Source organism: Neovison vison, chromosome 8 (genome assembly GCF_020171115.1).
Source record: "Neovison vison isolate M4711 chromosome 8, ASM_NN_V1, whole genome shotgun sequence".
In the NCBI taxonomy this organism is placed as follows: domain Eukaryota; kingdom Metazoa; phylum Chordata; class Mammalia; order Carnivora; family Mustelidae; genus Neogale; species Neogale vison.
This window is the reverse complement of record NC_058098.1, coordinates 110,004,460-110,027,542: the sequence shown is the minus strand read 5'-3', so window position 1 is coordinate 110,027,542 and position 23,083 is coordinate 110,004,460. Positions and strand designations below refer to the sequence as shown.

Below are 23,083 nucleotides of genomic sequence, written 5' to 3'. Positions count from 1 at the left end.
TCATGACATTAGCCTGAAGGCAGATGTTTAACCAAGTAAGCCACCCAGGCATCCCTCAACAATTTCGTTTCTACTCAGTGCCACCGTGATAAGTGTTGTCACTGTTACCATACATTATAACATTAGTGACTATATTCCCTGTGCTGTACTTTGAGTAAATGAATGGATAAAGAGGATGTGGTAGACATACACAGCATGATTCCCATTCTTAGATCTCCCACGCTCAAAGACACTAGGCCTAGGTAGTTAATAGTGAAGAGTTAGTAAAAGGGGATGGACTTATACAATCTGAAGAGAAACCAGGGGCACCTCTGTGGCTCAGTCGTTGAGTGTCTGCCTTTGGCTCCGGTCGTGATCTCAGGGTCCTGGGATCAAACTGCATCACACCGCCTGCTCAGCGGGAAGTCTACTCCCTCTCCCACTCCCCCCTGCTTGTGTTCTCTCTCTCGCTGTGTCTTTGTCAAATAAATGAATAAAATCTTAAAAAAAAAAAAATAGTGGAGAGTTAGAGAGGTGGCTGGATTGATCTTCTCCACTAGTGGTTGTTAAGATAAATGTGTCAGTGATGAGGGATGTTTGGCAAAAAGTTTGGCAAAAGACTTAATAGAAACCACTTGGGCTAATAATGTTACATTGCAGTCTTTAAATTTTTTTGAGAACCAGCTTTGAGGACTGCCAAGATCAAGCCAGGCAAAACTTTATTTGGTTATAAATTGATTTTAATAAAGGATTCTGGAGTTGTTAGAGTAGAATAGGGAGCCAGATCAGTTAATGTATGTAGACTTTACAGGGAGGATAAACTTGGAGTAGGGAAAGAACATGCTTACAATCTATAACTGCTGTTACGTACCCTCAGCTTCTGATTCTGTATAAGCATTTTAATTCTGAAAGAGAAAATGATGCGGTGTTTGGTTATTATCCACAATATTTTTGAAAGCAGTCTTTAAATTTCTTTATAAATATTTTTTTACGGAAATACCTTGGTAAAGTTCATATTAGTTTTAAAAATTTAAGCATTTATTATGTTTAACAGCATGGTGTAATTTTATGTTGAGAAAAATCTAAACATTTTTGTCTGATTTTCTTTTTTTTTAATTTACCAAGGTATTTCCGTAAAAAAATATTTATAAAGAAATTTAAAGACTGCTTTTAAAATAATTTGGTAGGCTGGGGCTCGCGGGTGGCTCAGTCAGTTAAGCATCTGTCTTCAGGCACAGGTCATGATCCCAGGGTCCTGATATTGAGCCCCACATCAGGCTCCCTGCCCCTCTGCCTGTCGCTCCCCGCTGCTTGTGCTCTCCCTGCCAAATAAATGAATGAAATCTTAAATAAATAAATAAATAATTCGGAAGGCGATGGTAGTTTGTATATACACCCATTACTTATCACTTAACCTATTTCAGTGTCATAAAATAAAAATACAGCCAAATATCTGTAGTTCCTATTCTCCAGGAACATACTTTTTGTATGTTACTCTTTCTGGTGGGTTTTGTCTTTTTTTTCTTTTTTTTTCTTTTTCAGTTGTCCTTAGACTTAGTTCTTTGTCTCTGAAGTGAATTTGGGATCAGTTTTATTTAAGGCTCTTTAGTTGAGATTTACCCAGTTCTGGAGTTACAGAACCACCTGTAGCTGCTACATTGGAACTCTTTTCCACCACATACTACTAACTGTTAATTCTTTTAAATTATTAATTAGCTACAGAGCTTCTTTCCATTGATTCTGCTTCATAAGTTTACTATGACAGCTGTTCTTAGAATGTGGCAATATGGTTATATTCTGAAATGGTGTCCATTAGCGATTATTCTTTAAGTTACTTCATTACTTTAGGCACAGACTTTGAAACGCTATCCATATAATAGATTAATGGGAAAGTTGATGATATAATAATTTGGGGAAATATTATTTTAGAGATGAGCATAATTCATTGTGAAGAATTAATAGCTCTAGTTCTCTTTAGTGGAGAAATTTGCCTGACCAGTTATATTTTCTGAGATTGATATTTAGAGATCAAGAGAAATACATTTATTTAATATATATATATTTAATATATATTTAAATTTATATACATTTTAAATATATTTATTTAAATATAATAAATATATTTAAATTTTTCTAATTTACTATTAGAAATTCTAAATAGTTTTATTTTGGAGTTTAAATATAGTACACAGTAGAAATAATTGGAAAAATTATTAGGTGATTCTTCATTATTTGATGTTTGTATATAACCTAATAGATCAGCTGTCAAGTTTTTTGGTTTGTTTGTTTTTATTTTTTTTATTTTAGAGAGCAGAGTGAGGAGCATAGGGAGAGGGAGAAGCTCGGACTCTGCCGAGCATAGAGGCTGACATGGGGCTTGAAACCACAACCCTGGCATCATAGCCTGATCAAGAGTCAGAGGGTTAACTAAGTGACCCACCAAGGTGCCCCGGTCAACTGTCAGTTTTGATATTAAACAGGATTAATATATTAATGATACAAACATTTGGAATAAACATTTTAAAATAAAATACTTTTTTTTAAAAAGAAATTATTTTGTGGGTATTTTGTATTTTTTTCTTTATTGAAAAGGTAATTTCCAATACTGTGGAAAATTTTATGTGAGGTTTTTTAGTCCTCTGTGAAATTAGAATTTATCATACTCACTTTCATGTAAAATACTGACAGGACAATAATCACTAGCATCTTCTTAAGATAGCTACATTTTCTAGAGGATTTTTCTTTAGGAGTAAGGCTAAACCCCCATGGATAATTTTAAGTGTGGAACCTTTTTGCAAAGCTGTGGTTAAAAGCACAGGTCAACTTCCTTATTGATGAAGTCAACTAGTTTTGCAGATGGTAGTGATATGGACAGAGGGCATGATTTCACTTTAGATGTGACTAAAACTAAATGTTAATAGTTTGTATGCTTATGGCTTAATGACATTCTGCTGTGTTACTTCATAGTAGTATTGCCATTCAGTAAATGCCAAAATCAGAAATACACCTAACTAGTCATTTCAGTATTTTTAGTTCTCTTCTTTTAGTTTATCCTCTCCCATGTGCCAGCAGTATTAAAGCTAAGCCCTATTTTTTCTTGAGTATGTTATGCTAGATGCTTATCTGAGGTAGAAAGTTTTCCTAACAGTTTTTAGGTAGCCAGTCATTTAATTTTCTCATGTACCTTCTTTTCTGTGGAGAATTTTTTCCTTTTGACGGCATGTGTTCATAATATATGCAGCAGTTGCCACTGAGTGTCTGCCAAAAGAAAAAAAATATTACCTGTATTTTGGAACAAACGGGAAGGCCCAGGGAACACTTAGGCAGTATTAACTGCCAGGAAGACAAATTATGTCACAGCTGGTGCCTGGGAAACCCATTAAGACCTCTTGGGGTGACCAAATGAATGTAATTTGAGAATACAGTGACATTATGTGAAGACAAGCTGTTAGTACACAATGGTATACAAGCAAAGGAATCAAATTTATCTGAAGGTGGGAATCAGTCATCTTAAACCAGGAAACTGTTGGTAAGCCAAAAGTATCAAGCATTGCAAATGCCACTTGAGAAATGAGAGAACCCTGAGGAAAAATTGAAATGAGAGGGTGTCAGTTTTCTAAAAGAAAACAATCCTAATTATATAGAATCTGGGATAGCAGATAGGCACTAGTTTGTATCATTGCCTCTTACTTCAAATAACATTTGGGAGAAGACAGGATTGTCATAATTTTGCTATAAATGCTGTTGATGAATAAATTACACTGATCAGGTTGGAAGGTGTGAATTTCCCTTATAGGCCCTTGGGCTAAAATGACTGGTGATTGTAGAGGGAAATGGGAGAGTGTTTTATCATTTGACAACAGATCAGACTTCTGAGATGTTCCATCCTGGGCTCAGACTCCTAACCCTGAGCTCAAGACCTGAGCTGAGATCAAGAGTCAGACACTTAACCGACTGAGCCACCCAGGAGTCCTCAGCTCAAAACATACTTTTAAAAAAAAATTAGTGGTCATTAGGAATTAAAAGGACTAAAGTGCACCTTCCTGTGAGACAAAAGGGAAGGAGCTTGAGTATGAGGAGAGTGGAAGAGGTCTGCAGTTGGAGCTATGGGCATGTGATAGGAGAATCTGAGATAAATAAAAGATTTTGAATATCAGCTAGAGTTCTTCCTCCATGGACCACCTTTACCCTTCTCCTGATCAAAAATTTTCCCATTATTTATAAAGCTCAAACTAGTTCCTGAAAATATTTCCATTTATTGTCTCTTCTTGGAATTATTTAAAAGTTTTTTGTGTGTCTGTTTTGGTATGTATATTTGATGTTTCTGCTAGATTGTACACTCTTTGAAGGCAGAACAGTTTCTTACTAACATGGTTTCTTACTATAGTAAGTTTTTTACTATAGTAAGTAAGTTTCTTAACATAGTTTCTTACTAATTCTTGGGATAACTCAGTAAGTACTTGTTAAATTGAATGTGGGAAGAAGGAAGTTTTAGGGGTGCCTGGGTAGCTCAGATGGTTAAGCGTATGCCTTCCGCTAAGGTCATGATCCCAGAGTCCTGGGATCAAGCCCCATGTCTGGCTCTGTTCAGCAGGGAGTTTGCTTCTCCCTCTGCCTCTTCCCCTTCTCTGCTTGTGCTTTCCCTCTCAAGTAAAATTTTAAAAAGAAGAAGAAAGTTTTAGAAGCAGGAAATGGTGGTTTAAAAAAAAACAAACAACACGCTTTAGAGAGAGTTACTGGGATAGATGTAAGAACAAGAGGGTGTTATGGATGAGGGTAGCCAGGATCTGAGATTTTGAGATTTTGAAGATTTTATTTATTTATTTGCAGGGAGGGGAGCAGAGGTGGAGGGAGAGGAGCAGGAAAGAATTCCAAGCAGACTCCATGCTGAGCATGGAGCCCAATCTGGGGCTTAGTCTCATAACCCTGAAATCATGACCTGAGCCAAAACTAAGAGTCAGATACTTAACCAACTGACCCACCGGGTGCCCTTAGATTGAGATTTTGAATATATAGTAGTTTCTAGTGATAACTTTTCTGTGTGAGTCGAGAGCATAGTGAAGTTCAGAAGTATTTAGGAATTGTCAGGCTAAGTTACCAGAAAGGTCATATGCTTGGGTCTGTCATCAGGAATATAAACCATATGATTAGTATCCTCATGTCATAAAAATTATTTTTACCTTTTTACTGGCATTATGATGGTTTGTACTGTGATTAAAACCAAATTAATACCTTCCTGGTTTATAGACTTTTAGCCTAAGTTTCTGGGTTGTTGCTCAGAATTAGAACTACTTTTACGTTTGTGCCTTTGGTTACTAGAGGTTACTGTTGCTTCCAGTCTTGTAGACTAATCTTTGAGATGCTCAGATTTTACAATACCCAAGCCCTGGAAGAGAGGGTGTTTGTGTGTGTGTGTGTGTTTGTGTGTGTGTAGCTAACAGTGCATTCCAGTCATGGATTTGTGTTTAACTGCAGTAATCATTTTTATGTTCCATTCTTCTGGGTCCTGATTTTCAAAGAATACACTTTGGACCTCTCAGTTGAAAAACAAGCATTCACTCACAGTTTCTTTTTGTTTTTTGCCTCTGCTTTACTTAAGGCATTGCCTCTACCTTGGGAGATCTTTCACTCTTTCATCCAAATACTAAGGGGTCCCAGTACCAAGAGCTACTCAAATCAAACTATAGGATTGAAAGAGATCATGAAAATCTTCTTTTGGCCTTTTCTTGCTATTTTTACTGAAATCTGGGACCTTGATGATTTAGTACTATTATCTACTTAGAATGTCCTTTCCCCATACTCTCCCTGGTAAATTCCTATCTGTTATCCTGGCACAGCTTGAAATGTCACTCTACATTAGGCAGAATTCTTTCTACTTACTATTCCCTCTGCCTGGACTCAAATTTTCATTTCACTGCCTACTATAATAGAACCCTGAATATATTAATAATCTCTCTAATTTCTTCAGCAGTAAAATTGGGATGATAATAGTAAATCCCTGCTAGGATTATGCTTAAAATCAAAGGATATACTACTTGTAAAGTACCTACGACAGTGCCTAGCATGTAGCAACCATTTGGTTATTAATATTACACTGTACCATATACTGTATGTCAGTGTCTGTTTCCTTCATCTTTTCACTGTACACAACACTGTTTTATGTGCTGGAGATCAAAGAAATAAAAAACACTACCTTGCCCCCAAAGGACCTCAGGTAAACTGAGAAGACAGGTCAGTATTACAAAATTATAAATAGTTGGTATTAAAAAGGTAGATTTAGGGTGCTTTGGGAGCACCTAGAATAAAATACTTAAACTGGGTTTGAAAGTTTCTTGCCAAGAGATTACATCAGCACTCACCTACCTTCATGATTTTTCACAGCCACTACTTGTTAGTGCCATTTTCCAAATTGTTCCCAGATCTGGACTTCAGCACTTCAGAATTGTCTATCTACTTACTAGATTTCTCTGCTTGTGTGTATATCCTTCAGAATTCGTAGATGTAAAATGTCCCCAAACAGAATTCCTTATTCTTTAAAGTCTTAACATTTCTTAAAACTGATTCCTCCTCTGCATTCATACTACCAGGCTCTTATTTCAGGTTCCCATCATCTTATGCTTGGACCACTGCCCTGAAATCTGCTCTTCACATAGCCACTAGAGGGTTTTCTCTAAAATGTAAATTGAACTAACTCCTTTTTTGAGCTCAAAACCTTTTAGTGGTCTCTATTCTCTTTAGATAGTCTCCATGATCTGACTGCTGCTTACCTGTGCCATCTGAACTCTGCTCCCTCTTGTTCTACATTCTCACCATACAAAGAGCTTTTTGTCTGCCTCCTCCCTTCCATGCACATACACACCCCACTTAGCTATTACATTCTTTCTGTTTCTTTACACATACTAGAATAAGATCCAGGTATCTTATCACTTATGTTTTACCTGGCTTGACAGTTTGTTGTGCATTTCTTTTAGGGAATCTTTCTTGAGCTCTGTGTTCTTTTTTTTTTTTTTTTTTTCTTAATCATCTTTACAGAGTTATGTGTCTTAGTACTTCTGTGATATTCTGTTTACCACATATTTACATTGCCAGTATGATTCTCTTGCAAGATTTTGAATGCCTTGATGCCAGTAACTGCCTTTTACTCTTTTGTAAAACACTTTGTTTCATCAGGGAGTCAGCTTGGATATTCTCTCTCCCTCCGTCCCTCCCGGTTTGAGTACTCTCACTCTTTTTCTTTCTTTCAAATAAATAAATCTGGGAGTCGGAGGGAGATCTAAGCAGGAGAAGAAGATACAGCAAGTGAGAGTGAGAAAAAATGGTCAGAGAGCTAAGGAGAAATTCAGGCAAAGGCAGTATCCTAGAAACTAAGGACATTGTCCTTGACTGAGTGATCAGTAGTATTTGATGCTGAAGGAACATTGAGCAAGATTAGTACTGGAAAGTAGCCATTGAATTTAGTGACAAAGAGCTAAGTTCACCATTTTGGCAAGAAAAATGTCTATGAAATGGTTAGATGATAGCCAGATTGCAGAAGGTTGAGGTGCATTCCTACCAGAAATACACAAGGGTTCCAGTTTCTTCACATCCTTTTTAACATTTGCATTTTTGGGGTTTTTGGTTTTGATGTAATAGCAATAATGTAATGGGCCTACAGCTGTGGTACCATACCCAATGGGTGTGATTGATCTCCTTTTTGAAATGAGGTTTGGGACATTGAAAGAGCATAGAAAGTGGATTGCAGACTATTTGTTTGTTTGTTTGTCTTTACATAGTGGTTAATGGGGTTTTTTGGGTGTGTAACAAAAAGTTAAAAAAAAATTGTATTTCACAACCAGCTGTTGATAGAGCAAAAGCAGTGCTCAGAGGAAAATCTGTAGCTGTAAATGCCTATGCTGAAACAGGTCTCAAATCAGAAACCTGACTTTAAAGAAATAGAAAAAGAAAAGTACTAAACCCAAAGCCATGCTAGCAGAGGGAAAGAAAAATAAAGATTAGAGATAAATGAAGTAGAAAACAGAAAAACAATAGAGCCAGTGTAACCAAATGTTGGTTTTTTAAAAGATGAACAAACATGACAAGCTTTTAGGTCGAATGAAAAAGAAGGTTTAAATACTAAAATCAGAAATGAATGTGGGGACCTTTCAGAAATGAAAGGATTGTAAGAGAGCATTGTGAACAACTTCTATCACATTGTCTTATTGAAAAATGAGCAAAGGACTTGATAATTCTCTAAAGAATTATACAAATAGCCAACAAACTCAGTGAGATTCTCATTAGGGAAATGCAAATCAAAACTACAGTGAAATGGCACTTAACATTAACTGAGCAATTTATTATATTAAGTTTAGCTATAATTTTTAAAAAATGCAGGTGACCTGGATGGCTCAGTCAAGTAAGTATCTGACTCTTGATTTTGACTCAAGTCATGATCTCAGGGTGGTAAGATAGAGCCCCATTGGAGGCTCCACATTCAGTGGGGCATGTACTTGAGATTCTCTCCCTCTCCTTTTCCCTCTGCTTCCCCTCCCAAGATAAATACCTGTTTTTATAAAATGAAAATAGCAAGTGTTGGTAAGAATGTGGTGAAATAAGAATCTGTTAGACATTGCTGGTGGGATTATAAATGGAACAGCTGCTGTGTTAATGGTTCCTCATTAAGTAATACATAAAATAACCATGTGACCCAGTGGTTCTACTCCTTAGTTCTATACCCAGTAGAATTGAAAACAGATATTTGAATGAAAACTTGTAAGCAAATGTTTATGGTAGCACAATTCACATAAGCCTAAAGATTGAAACAATCCAGGTGTCCCTTAATAGATAAACAAGATGTGGTATATTCATACAGTGGAATATTACTCAGCCATAAAAAGTAATAAAGTACTCATACACATGCTGCCATATGGATGAACCTCGAAAACATTGTGCCAAGTAAAATAAGCCAGACACAAAAGAGCACATATTTTATGATTCCATGTGTATGAAGTATTCAAAATAGGCAGATATATAGAGGAAATGTAAATTAATGGTTGACGTGGGCTGAGGGGAAGAAGGAGAGAATGGGGAGTGACTGTTCATTGAGTAGAGGGTGTCTGGGGTAATCAGAATGTTCTGCAATCCAATATGGCTTCACAACATTGTGACTATACTAAATGCCACTGAACTGTGTACCTTTTTAAATGCTTAAAATGGTCAGCTTTGTTATAAGCATTTTACCACAATAAAAAAAAAAGCTGTCAGTATAACAAGGAGTCACTTGTTTGGCAGACTAGCAGTAAATCTGATGACCGGTGGTATTAGCATAATTTGGAGGTTATTGTACATTCTTATAAATAAAGATTTTCCTGGGAAATTTCAAAAAGTAAATACAATAGATATCTCCATCTTCCTTTCTTCTGAATTACTTGGTTAGAGGTTAGGTCTAGGAATCTCTATATTAAGGAAACATTATAGATGATTGTAATACAGGTTGGCTCCCAGCAGCTTGTTCTTGTCAAAAATGCAGTGTTACACCATCATATATGGTACAGTCTAGGGTGCCAAATACTTTAGGCTTCATACGGAAAACGTTTTTACTCTATGTGCTTTTATGATAAGAAACAAACAAAGGTGAGATTAGCCAAATTAGATTTTGTGTGTATGTGAGAAAACGGTCTAGAAGTTCAAAACTGTTCTCTGTTCTCAAATTTTTAAATGAATTTGCCTTTAGTAGATAAAGGCTGTTTTATCTTGTAACTTTGAATTTTCCTAACCACACCAGCATACCTGTCACATATTTATTCCAGTCCTTCTACAATGTAAATTAAGAAAGCAGAGGTTGCTCTATTCATGTATGCTTTATTTAAGTGAAATAACTGTCAGATTTAACATTTATGGTTCTAGAATTTCTTTCTTTCTTTCTTTTTTTTTTTTTTTTAAAGATTTTGTTTATTTGACACAGAGAGAGATTGCAGGTAGGCAGAGAGGCAGACAGAGAGAGAGGGGAAAGCAGGCTCCCCACTGCACAAAGCGCCCGATGCGGGGCTCGATTCCAGGACCCTGAGATCATGAGCTGAGCCGAAGGCAGAGGCTTAACCCACTGAGCTACCCAGGCGCCCCAATGGTTCTAGAATTTCTATATAATTTGATTTCAGTAGAGCTAAAATTTCTGAAAATCAGTGATGTAGAAATTTGTGATTTACTTTGCATCATGTGTTTTAAAGCTGCTGTGTGTAGAGGGCAAACCATTTCACTAGAAAGTAAGTCTAGTTGCAGTGTGGTAATTTAGCATGGCCTTTTTCTAGGTCTGTTTTGATAAGATTAAGTTTAGAGACATTAATATCGTATGCTGCATACCAGAGGGAGCACTTTGCTTACTTAGTTCTAAGACTAATGGACTTAATTTTTTAAACTTCCAATTTTTGAGGAGTATTTTAAAGTTTGATGTAAAATTTTTTTCTTAACCACTTTTAGGCCCTCCAGGCCTTCGAGAAGCTATTTCTATGTCCTGTATAACCAACGGGAGTGGTGCAAACAGAAAGCCAAGCCACACCAGCTCTGTTGGAATTGCAAGAAAGGAGACTCTTTCATCTGCTGCTAAAAGGTATCCATTTATAATAAGGGAAAGAAAAGCTAACATAAAATTGTCTGAAAGTGATAATTCATTCTACTTTGGAAAACAAATGAAATAGAGCTGTATGGAATTAAAGTGAGCATGTCCTTTGAGTTCTTTAACTATGAATGTAGATACCCAGCCTATACTCGGTTTACATTCCTGTATTTATCAAGTTGTGTGAAGAAGCTTTGCATTCTTACTAAATGTATTTTTGTTCCTGGTTTTGTTTGTTTTGATAAACATTTGTTGATGAGATATGAATCACTGTAATTATATAAGCAAATTTTCTGTAGCAAGCAGTGCATTTGTGATACAGCAATTTTTAAAAGAGAAATAGAATCTTTGGTATATAACTTTTATTCCTTAACCATGACTATAAAATTACGGTGTAATTCAAAATATTATAATACTGTGTGTTTGTGTCAGGGGATGGTAGGTAGGCAGGCAGTAGTAATACTGCAGGAAAAAATTTCAGTAAACTACAGATTTACATTCTATATGTTCTTTTCGTCAATAAATTAATCTGTTGTTTCAGTAAAATTGCTTACAGAATTTTTCCACTTTTGTGTAATTCCTAGCAAATTATCCCATATAGAATTTGGAGAGAGCATAAAAGATCAACTACATAATCTTAAAACTGTTTTCTTCAAAGAGTAACTGAGGAAATACCTTAAGTAATGGAATAATATTTAAAATGTACTGATAGAAAGTGGTTGCCTTAATTAATGTCAGTGACTAAATTATTCATCAGTGTGGTTTTATAGTTGTTAACCAAACATTTGGCCACAGGAATGGTAAGGGAACGACAAGATCCTTAGGCATTTTATTTTATTTTTTCTTTATTATTATTTTTAACATCTTTTCTTTTTAAGAGATTTCTGCCCCCACTGTGGGGCTCAAACTTACAACCCTGAGACCAAGAATAACATGCTCACCACGACTGAACTAGCCAGGCGCCCTCATCCTTAGGCCTTTTAAAGGCCTTGTCCAAAGCATGCCAAAATGTATTGCATATGCTTCCCTTTTTGGAGAAAAGGACAAATTATAAGAAAATAAATGCATTGTGAAAGTTTTTTAATAAACTCCTTGTTTTTAATAATACTTTGTGTTCAGCCCATTTTCTTATGTAACTGTAGTCCTCTACAGTTATCAGTGTTAAGCACAGTAGTAACTCAGTACTCTTAAGACCAGCTGACTTTTTACTTTATGATGCAAAGGCTCTGTACTTTGCTTTTAAACCCCTAGGAGGAAAATCTCTTAGGTTGTACCAGGTCCACGTAAGACTGGTGGCCTGTGCATTCAGGATAGTTTGAAGACCAACAAGAAAGAATTTCTAACTCCGTTTTAAATTTCAAAGTTAGGGGCACCGGGGTGGCTCAGTGAGTTAAGCCTATGCCTTCAGCTCAGGTCATGATCTCAGGGTCCTGGGATCGAACCCCGCATCAGACTCTCTGCTTGGCAGGGAGCCTGCTTTCCCCCCTCTCTCTCTTCCTGTCTCTCTGCCTGCTTGTGATTTCTGTCTGTCAAATAAATAAATAAAATCTTTAAAAAAAAATTTCAAAGTTAGTTTGATATTTTTGAGGTAGAACTACATTTCTCAGCACATACTTTTAAAAACTGAATAATAAATAGGCAGTTGGGGCCTAGTCTGAAGTCAAGGTATCAGAACTGAATCAGACTAAATGTCATTTTAAAAATTATTTTTTAGGGATGCCTGGTGACTCAGTAGGTTAAGCATCTGACTTGGTTTCAACTCAGGTCATGATCTTATGGGACAAGGGATGGAGCCCCTTGTTGGGGGCTCTCCTGAGCTCAGCGGGGAATCTGCTTGAGCTTCTCTCCTTCTGCCCCTCTCCCCCCATATATATGTGTGCAGCTTCTCTCTTAATTTAAAAATTATATTTTAGTATTTTTAACTTTTACTGTGTGATAAATTGTATTTACTATGTATATTTGTTTAAAATGTTCTTAAACATACTTCCTTGTAGATTATGCACCTTATAGTCAAATTATAAAATGTCCTTTGATTAAGAACTGTAGACTGTTGATAGTTTTCTGCCTTTTCAAGCATGGAATTCAAATCTTGATTCCATCTGGTTTATAATATTGTCAAAAATGTGCAGTATAAGGACTCTTATCCAGTAATTAGGAATGGCAAATGCTTCATAAATTAAGTCAGAAGTGCAGAATCACAAGAATTTATATGTAAATATCTTAAATATTTAACTCCAAATATATTCACATAGATTTGTCAATTTTTTAATGAAAGGCCGAGATTCCCACCCTCTTTCTGATTGTGTGTCTGGTTAGATTCCTTGTTGACTATCTTGCATAAAGTACAGCCATCAATTATTTTTTTGATTACTTTCAATTTTAAGACAATTAAATTTAAAACTCTGGCAGAACAAGAGTTTTTAGAACCCATTTCTTTCTCTTTTTCCTTAACTTTGCTTAATTGTCTCACCTACATAAAATTTAATGGCATTTTTTTTTTTTAGTAATTCTATTTTATGGAGTCTCCCAGAGCATTCAACTTAGTTTTCATGGAAATTAAAAGTTCTCTTTTCTGCACGTATTTTGTAAGTTTTTTTGGTACTTAATTAATTTACGTAATTAAAATAATCAGTGCAACTGGCATAAACAGGTTCTGGATTGGTGGGAGGATACCTACAATTCCTGGTAAATTTAAAACTCAACTGGCAGGAGGAGAAATACACAGAAGAAATGGGAACCAGAATAATCTACTAAACATAGGGTTTTCTATGTCTTGATATATATACAGTATGTTTTACAGAGGTAATGGAAAGTGTCACTGATGCTCTGATTTGGGTAAGTTGAAGTCAGTTAAGAGAGCTGCTGTTGTTCCCCAAAATACGCCAAGATGGCAAAATGCATTGGGCCATTTTGGTCCCAAAACAATCTTCATAGGGTATATTGCCTTAAAATTCTTATAAATTCTTTACTGAAGATTTTAATAGCTTCCAGAATTTTCAAAGAAATATTTTCATCATTAAATGAAAACACTGTAAATTGTATTAGTTGTTTGATTTAGTATTTTGAATTCCATCATTTGAAATATCTTTTTTTTTGTTTAAATATGTGTTGTTCCATGTTATACTTTATTTTACAGTGGTACAGAAAAAAAGAAAGAAAAACCACAAGGACAGAGAGAAAAAAAAGAGGAATCTCATTCTAATGATCAAAGTCCACAAATTCGAGCATCACCTTCTCCCCAGCCCTGTTCACAGCCTCTCCAAATACACAGACAAACTCAAGAAAGCAAGAATTCTGCTCCCACCAAAAGGTTTTAACTGTCCCTGAGTACAGAGCTAGGGAATGGTTGTAATGATACCTAAATTCTGTGACTTGAGAAAAGCTATTCTATCCATGGATTCCAAGAGAAAAGCCTCATGGCTTCCCCTTCACCACCACTTCTTTGTTGCTAAAATCTGTATTTTAGCACTTTGGAAAAGAAAGATTTAAGGTCAAAATTTCTCAGTTAAAACTGGAAAAAAGAAAATCTCAGTTACAAACAGTTTGGTGAATGGAAGACTGTTATTAATAACCTACTTTAATACCAAACAACATTTTTATAATAAAATTACCAAAATTTATCTAAGCTATGCATAAATTTATAACCATGGACAGAAAATTGCCATTTGTAATTATCCTCATCATATTTTGGCATCATTACAACCTTGAACTTTTAAGGGCCCTTCACAAATGGCTCTTCCTTGTGACTGCATCACAGTTTCAGTTTTGGGTTTTGGGAGGATAAGTTCTTGCTTGAGTAGAGAAATCCATTTCACTGGTCTTTTCTATGCTAAAGGCTTGCTTGAGGGCTTCTCTCTGTGTCTGTAATAATTAATATTTTAAAGCTATGAGAGGGGGAGAAGGGAGAAACATTCTAACATTGTGTGTGAACCTAAATTAGGGATCTAAACCTGCATGCTGGGAGTTCAGTGCTACACCTCTCTTGTAATCAGATATTTAGACCAACTGAAAATGAAATTTTCATTTCATTTATAGCATGCCTGCTATAGAAATGCTGATTCAGGCTTTATGGTTAGGTATAGATCTATTTTATTCATCATACTTCTGCTTGGAAATCTCAGGAAAGTTTAAACCATTCCCAGAACTAACTAGGATTTTAGTAAAATGACAGCCATTCCTCAAAGATTTATAATATATTTTTATTTGCTCAATTTAATGTTCTGCCTCAAATCCCTAATAGAAATTTGGGAAAACAAACATTCTCCATTTGATTGATGCATGTTTAACTTCTAAAAAATGATTTGTCTGTGTGTCTCACGCAGATTCTTACGCTGTCTAAATGGTTTGTAATTTTTTTTGCCTGGTCTCATGTTGAGTTTTTCTTGGATATAATTTATTAATGTTATGTAACTTTGGATTGTGTGTGGTTAAAGGTGGCTTTTTTATAATCAATCTCTTTTTTAAGATTCTGATTTGACTTGGTATCTTCATTGTCCCAGATCTTTTTTTTTCAGCTTCTTAAGGTCTCCTGGAAATGCGCTTGCCATTCTAAATTGCTCTTTGGATATACTATTGCAAGAAGTGTTGGAGACTGGATGAGTGGTAGGATAGTTAGCAATGCAGCTGAAAAATGATTTATAAATCAGTAATTTCATTTATACATATATGGAATCATTGTTGATAATACAACACTCTTGTGTTAAGTCATGTTTGTTTCTGATCATGGGTAGAAATTATCTTTAAAGGATGTCACAAGAGTTTTACCTTTAATCCCACATTTTACTTAGTGTCATTTGTACCATATATAATCTAATTACACAAGAATATAAAAGATGAAAATAGCAGCTTTGTAATAACTCTAAAAAAGTACAGGTTTATTCACAATCTCACAGTTTCACAAATTATGAGAAGTATTTTACTCTAGGATTTAAGCATATGTGTTTTTTTTCTATCAACAAAAAGTACAGATTTATTTTTTAATCAAATAATATTTCTTCTAGTGAATCTTCTGAATAATAGTGAACATTATTAACAGATTTGCTCATTGCCTTAACTCCTTCACTCATCCAGACAGAACCTTTCAACTAATCCTTCCTTCTCTTTTCTGGATTAGCTTTAAGGAAATGTTTTGCTGCTTTTATGTTCTACTTAAGCTGTCAATTACATGTCATTGCTACCCATAGAATTTTTCTTTAAGAAATTAATATGTTTCTTCCAGCATAAAACGACCACCGACAGCTGAAAAGTCACATAATTCATGGGAAAATTCAGATGAGAGTCGTAATAAATTATTGAGAGCAGTTTCAACATCAAAATTAATATCAAAAGTTATAAAAAATACAGACAAGTAGGTATTATTCTTTCTTAGTTATATCTGAAAATTAATAATTCTGTGACTGTCATGCTTGCATGGATAATTATATGCCCGCTTTGGATCATTTTTTTAAAAACCTGTATTATAATTTATCCTTTTTTTTGTTCTAAGTCTGTTTTTTCTTTTAAGTGTCCAAAAAAAAAGAAAAGAAAGCTATCTTCCTGTTAATGTTCCCCACTCAAATAATAGATCTCTATAATCCCCTAAGATTTCAGTGATTTTTTTGTAAGTTCTGTCTCTGCTTTCACTGTTCAGGTGATCTTATGGAATATTCATTGTTTTCTAAAACAGTATATGTTAGAGGGCGCCTGGGTGGCTGTCAGTTAAGCGTCTGCCTTCGGCTCAGGTCATGATCCCAGGTCTCCAAGATCAAGCCCTGCATCGGGCTCCCTACTCAATTGGGAGTGTGTTTCTCCCTCTCCCTCTGCCCTTCCTCCCCACTCAGCGACAGAAAGCTCTGTCGCTTTCTCTATAAATAAAATCTTTTTAAAAAGATATATATATTAATAGTTGAGACCAGTGACAAACTTTTGAAAATATCCATGTTCGAATTTCACTTCTAAAGATTTATCTTGGGTGTGGCCTAGACATTGAAGCGTTTACAATTTCTTGAGGTGATTCTTAATGATAAGCAAAATAAAATTATAACATAAATATCTTTGAATTTTTTCTGTAGGCATAAAGATGTCATCATCAACCAAGGTAAATTAAAAATCCTTTAAAAAAAATCTTTTTCTATACCAGTTAAATTTTTGCTAATTTTTAAGCATATTGTCTTGTTTTATTCACTGTACTTTATTAGCTCATAATAATCAAAGAGAAGTTCATTTATTACAGTCATTTAAGAAAATGCCCAGTTTTTATTATAAGATGTGTCATTTTTGTCTCAACCAGCAAAAATGTCAACCCGTGAAAAAAACAACCAAGGTAAGAATAAGCTACACAGTTGGTCGCCTTCTGAGTTAATTTCTTACTGGATCTCTTATTTGGCTTTTCATTATTTATACTATCTGACTTCCTCTTAATATAAGAAATAGGATAATTTGGACCACTGAACCCAGCTATTTTCCTAAAAATCCATTTTATTTCTGTGAGCTCTGAAGATTCATGGTCAGCAGTAGAGATAAATATGTCATTACGAAGAGGTATAAAATAGTAAAGAGAATTTCCCCCTTTTTAAAAAACAATAAAAGTTGCACTGAGAAAAGCCATTTAAAAGATTGATAAAATTTAACTTAATTTCCTGTCTTGCCAACTTCATTGCAAATAATCACTCGTTTCTTGAAACTAAGACTGAATATATAATGAGTCTAGCAAACCCATTTCCTCTTGAATTTTTCTTTTATATTAATTGTAATTTCTGGCTACTTGCTGTTGTTGGCTTGTTCTGACCAAAAAAGGAGAACAGACTTTATATAATGTGTACTTAATTTAATTGCAAAGTAGGTAAGTTCTATTTCATCAGTTTTACATTCTCCTTGGATTGCTTGCAAATTTAATTGAAGCATGCTGTTCTAAATGAAAGCATGTCCTTTCTGTGCATGCTTTTTATAGCTAATTTCTATGTGTCATAGTTATCTTTATTTTCTGGGTTATTAGATACAGTATGGTTAAAATTTTTGTTAGAGATTAGCTTGATTGCTATGGATTTTTACTTTTTTAAATTCTAATAAGAAAAATATTTATTTGTAATCTTCTTTGGATCATTTGTTTTTACATAGGAATTTTAAATGAAGTTGATTTTTGCTGTCATTCTTCTATAGTTATGTCATACCATCTCCCTTTTTTATACTTAAGCATATAGCTTACCTAATGGTTGAAAGGGAAAAATGAAATTATATTTATAAAGACAATTATTATATATCAAAACATTTTTTAAAAATAGAGATAGCGATAAATAGTGGAAAAAGCTGTGGATAGAGAGTCTCTGTCTAGAATTTGGTCCTGTCTCTTCTGCATAATAGCCTTGGGACCTAGGCAAAATGACAGTGTCTCTGAGATCGTTTTCTAATCTGAGAATAGTACATATAAAACTTAGTTCACATGACTGCTGAAGAATGAAATAATGTATATGAAAGCACTTTAAGGTGCCTGGGTGGCTCAGTCAGTTAAGTGTCTGCCTTCAGCTCAGGTCATAATCCCCGGGTCCTGGGATCGAGCCCCACTTTGGGCTCTATGCTAAGTGGGGAGACTGCTTCTCTCTCTCCCTCTGCCCCTCCCCCTCCACTCATGCTCACTTTCTTTCAAATAAATAAATTAAAAATTTTTTTAAAGATTTTATTTATTTATTTGAGAGAGAGCATAGGCGTGAGGAGGGGCAGAAGGAGAGGGAGAAGCAGGCTCCCCTCTGAGCAGAGAGCCTGACTTGGACCTCAGTTGCAAAACCCAGGGATCATGATCTGCCCAAAGGCAGATGCTTAACCAACTGAGCCACCCAAGTGCCCCATAAATAAAGTCTTTTTATTTTTTTTTAAGAAAAGCACTTAAAAATAGAGAACACTGTAAAACTGTAAAATGGTGCTATTATTATTACATATTTTGCTAAAGAGCTCAAATTTTGTAAGATCCTTGTACAGCTGCCTGCCACTTTCTCGTGTTGTGATATGTTCTTTGGAAGGAAAGAGGAACTTAAGATTAGTAGATAGTGCGTGTTTTGTGTTGGTGACAGTTTTAAAACTCATTTAGGTAAGCAGACCAAAGTATTTTAGAGGGAAGGATTTTGCTACAGAAGCATCACTAAAGCAGGGGTTTAGCCAATATCTAGGAAGAAGGATTGAATGAAAAGCTGGAAAAGGTTATAGGAAAATAAATTCTGTTAAAAGAATTTTAACTCAGAAAGATTGTCCCACGTGTTAGAATTTAATAATATCAAGTGTTGCTTGCATGAAGCCTTATTTTTGGAATATGAGTCTATTATTTTTCCAGTTTAACCTGCTATATTCTGTCTGGATATAGACTCTGTCACTAGAGTGTACCCTCATAGAAAACTCTTTTGTGTTTCAGCTTGTGAGGTAGTTGAGACTTGGTAGATGGGTTCTAGATGGTTTAAGAGATGAGATAGGTAGAGTATGGGAGATCAGGAACAATGAGATCTGTCTATGAAGAATAGCTTGAGCAACTTGGTAAAATGGGGAACATTTGAGGTGGAGGAGATGTGTGGAAAAGAGTACGAATTTTGATTTTTCAGCTTCTATAAGACTTAATCCACCTGTAGAGAAGGGTAGTACACAACGTAGTATCAGTGTTTAAACATGTATTTTGGAGTCCATAGACCAGTTCTACCATTTACTTAGCTGTGTAACCTCGAGCAGGTTATTTTACCATAAGTCTTCATTTTCTTATTATTGAGACAATCATAAATCCTCACAGAGTTAATATAAAAATTAAAGATAAAATATAGCACCTGGGTGGCTAAGTGGATTAAAGCCTCTGCCTTTAGCTCAGGTCATGATCCCAGGGTCCTGGGATCGAGCCCCACATCAGGCTGTGCACTCAGCAGGGAGCCCGCTTCCTCTTCTCTCTGCCTGCTTCCTCTTCTCTCTCTGCCTGCTTCTCTGCCTACTTGGGATCTTTCTCTGTTAAATAAATAAATAAAATCTTAAAAAAAAAATGTAGTACCTGGGACATAGTACCCAAATAAAATTTAATTATTGATATATGTGAACACTCAGACGTGTGGAGTAAGATGAAAACATAACTGTTAAATAGATTATCTTTATTTAATATAAGTTGTAGATAAATTTTTAAAGTTTGTATTCGTTTTGCATGGCATATTTTACACCACATTTTCTTATACTCTAGTTATTAATCAAAAATATCATTTTTGGACAATCTTTTAAAAATATGATTTATTAATTTCTTTAGCTCTTTTTTGACAATGACCAGTATGACTTGCTCCAAGCCATCTGCTTTGATTTGGGAAGAAGACTATTTACATTTGGTACATTTAGGTGAGTGGTAGCAGAAAAAGCTTGGCCTGAAGGGCCTGTATCCTTCAGCCACAGCAGAGTACAAGAAGAGCTATAAAACTGCATATTTTGATCAGTACTTAGGTAGAAGGAGAGAACTATAGTTGAAAGCAAGAGGAGGTGGAGTGAAATGGTTGTACACAGGACAGTCTGAGGCTAGGTATGGAGAGAAGGACAGCTTATATCACCAAAAAGAGACTCTTACTGAGTTCAGTCTTTACCTACACTCAGATACTGAAACATAAATCTCATTTCATTACTTTTCTCCCTAGTTCTTTTGGATTCTTCTCCGACTGCAAGAGAAAGACTTAGCACATCAGGTTAAACTGTGAATAAGTTTTCTTATAGGGTTATTCATTGTTAGATGTAGTGGTTAGGTTCTAATATAGTACTATTCATTTGAGAAGTTACTGATCAAGTTTTTGGAGCTAACTTTGGGGACTATAAGCACCTTTTATAAAATTATCTGTTGTAAAAAATAGGTAACTATCTGACAGATTTTATAATAAAATTAGTATACAGTTTATAAACTCATCCTTAGGGTAATCAAGTAGATTACATTTTTTTTAATATGGAAAATAAGTGTCATATGTCCTCCTTTCTAGAGGAGAACCTGAATGTCTTCAAATTATTGCATGTTACTGGGTTTTTTCCCAAACTTAAATAATCTTAAATCCTTTTTCTCTTGTAGCATCTTGTAGCATTGTTTAGAATTAGTACATAGTTAATTAGTCTGGTCATGTTGAGAGCCTGAATGACTCAGATCGCCACTGCTTAATTGAGGAAAAATCATCAGTCCTCAAATAGCACTCTTACTTCCTTTCACAGTGTTGCCTTATGGCTCTAATCTTAGATGCATTCTTGCTTAACTACTAGATCAATGCAAGAACTATAGGTGTGTTTAGATGAGAGAGCAGTTATTATAATATCTTAAAGAATTGAGAAGTGTCTCATGATAGCTGTCTAAAAATGACTATAGGTGAAAAATACTTTAAAAGTCATTAAAAGTCATTTTGAAATACATGCTGTGTAAAACATGGAAGTAATTTGGTGTAGCCAAAACAGTTGTTAAAATAATCTGAAAATACTAAACTCGTTTACAAAATTGGAGAAAGGGGAAAACAAACCTGACTAATATTGTTATTTTGACAGCCGTTATTGTTCTGATATGTTTATTATTCTTTATCAGATACACATTTTGAACATTCACTCTTCATAACAAATATTTATTGAGTGCTTATTTTGTCAGCCCCTGCTCTTAAGCACTTGGGGATATAGCAGTGACAGTCTGCACTCTGTGGAACTTATATTCTACATAATAAGAAAAAAATAATATTTAATGTGTCAGGAGGTAATATATATTGAGAAAGAATGAGAAGAGTAGAGAATTGCTATTTTACATAGAGTGGTTAGGGAAGACATTTCTGATGAAGTGACATTGAACCACCTACAGGACATGAGTAAAATATATGGATATCTGGAGAAAAGAACTTCATGAATAGAGAAAACTAAAAGTACACAAGCCGTGAGGTGAGAGCTTTCTTGCTGTGTTAAGGGACAGCAAAGAGGTCATTGATTATAGTGTACATACAATTTTCTATTTGTTAATCATTTCATTTATTAAATACAGATTCATTCTAAGTAACAGAAGCTTCATTAGGCACCTCACTTAGGAAGGGGAAGTAAAGTGTTATGGCAGAAAGAGTCCAAGAATAAGAAGTTGAGACATAGTTAGGGGTGAAATGACCTGCACCACACAAAGTTTAAAGAACCAGAATCCTCAATAACTGAAATTATGAGCATGAGTTGGGAATTTGCCAAAGGAAGTTATAGGGAAAAAAAGTATTGTTCATCTGGGAATAAAGTTTTCCCTATGATTCTGAGACCTTGGACCTCAGTTTCCTCACATACATAAGGCTTAGATTAGATGTCACGAAGAGTCTCTTAATAAATTTTTAAAACCCTTTCCTGCAGCAAATAGAAAATGGAAGACAGCTCTCCATACCTTAACTAACTTGCTTTTAATTTACGTCTTTTGTTCATGCCATGTGTTGTTTTCTGCCGTGTTGGCTGCAGGTATGTTTCGTCCAAACCTGATCACACCTCTGTAAACTGAGCATCATCGTATCTGAAAGAACAGCTAGAGTTTGTCTATAAGAATATAAAGGGTAGCAGTGATCTACTGACACTGTCTTTGTTGTGTTACCTACTGGGAGGGAGTATATACCTCCTAAGAGGGTATGCAGTTTGAAACAAACTAAAAAAGCCAAAAGCCTTTAACTGAGCTATAGATAGAATTTATCCCTGTTGTTACTAAGATGGTATCCAAAACTTTGCAGTTCCCAAATTTAGGAAGAAGTATGCTAGCTTTAAGTCTGTTCTAGTGTGAACGGGCAGAAAAGGCAGGAAACTGGGTATTATACTTCCAAAAAATATACTCACTTCAGAAATTTAGATACTGAATCATTTTAAATGTGCAACATAAACATTACTTGTATCCCTACGAGTCTGGGCTTTGTCCATGAATTCTCTGTATTTTAAAATGAAACTGATAGGGTTTCTCTTTGGGAAATTTCCTTTTTTTTTTTTTGTAAGTCCTATGAAGCCGAGATTTCTTATTTCTTGATGTTGTTGTTAGCAGTCTTCTAGATTAAAATATGTTTAAAGGTTGTCCCATTATTATTATTTTTTTAATGTAAACAATCGCAACTTTTAAGAATATGTGTTCCTGGGGCACCTGGGTGGCTCAAGTGGGTTAAACCTTTGCTTTCAGCTCAGGTCATGATCTCAGGGTCCTGGGATCGAGCCTCACATGGGGCTCTCTGCTGAGCAGAGAGCCTGCTTTCCCTTCTCTCTCGTCTGCCTCTCTGCCTACTTGTGATCTCTGTCAAGTAAATAAAGAAAATCTTTAAAAAAAAAAGAATATGAGTTCCTGCCATCCTCTTTTTCTTATCTTCAGTTAAAAAAAAAGTCCAGCCTGTCCCCTTCGGACATGGAGAATATGACATTTCATAACAGAACATCCTTATCTTGTGCATATTTATTTTATTCTGGTTAAAGACTTCATCTGTACTGTATTTTCACAAGCCACAGGCATAAGCTTTTTAAAAAAATCTTAACTGGAAAAATGCAATTAATCAGAAAAATCTCCATTCCTCAAGCTTGCCAGTTAAA

The 23,083-nt window shown here is 35.1% G+C and overlaps 1 protein-coding gene across 5 annotated transcripts in view; it reads left to right on the top strand.

Annotated features, from left to right (window-relative positions):
* Window positions 1–23,083, top strand: part of EML4 (EMAP like 4) — a 156,308-nt gene that overhangs the window by 72,174 nt on the left and 61,051 nt on the right. The window contains exons 3-7 of one of the 5 annotated variants that reach the window (XM_044261675.1): window positions 10,432–10,561; window positions 13,704–13,877; window positions 15,786–15,914; window positions 16,618–16,643; window positions 16,836–16,868. In XM_044261675.1, coding sequence (XP_044117610.1) covers window positions 10,432–10,561; window positions 13,704–13,877; window positions 15,786–15,914; window positions 16,618–16,643; window positions 16,836–16,868 — 492 coding nt within the window. Of the gene's footprint in view, window positions 1–10,431; window positions 10,562–13,703; window positions 13,878–15,785; window positions 15,915–16,617; window positions 16,644–16,835; window positions 16,869–19,866; window positions 19,892–23,083 lie in introns of those variants that run through there. The other 4 variants (XM_044261677.1, XM_044261676.1, XM_044261678.1 and 1 more) reach the window with 4 other exon arrangements.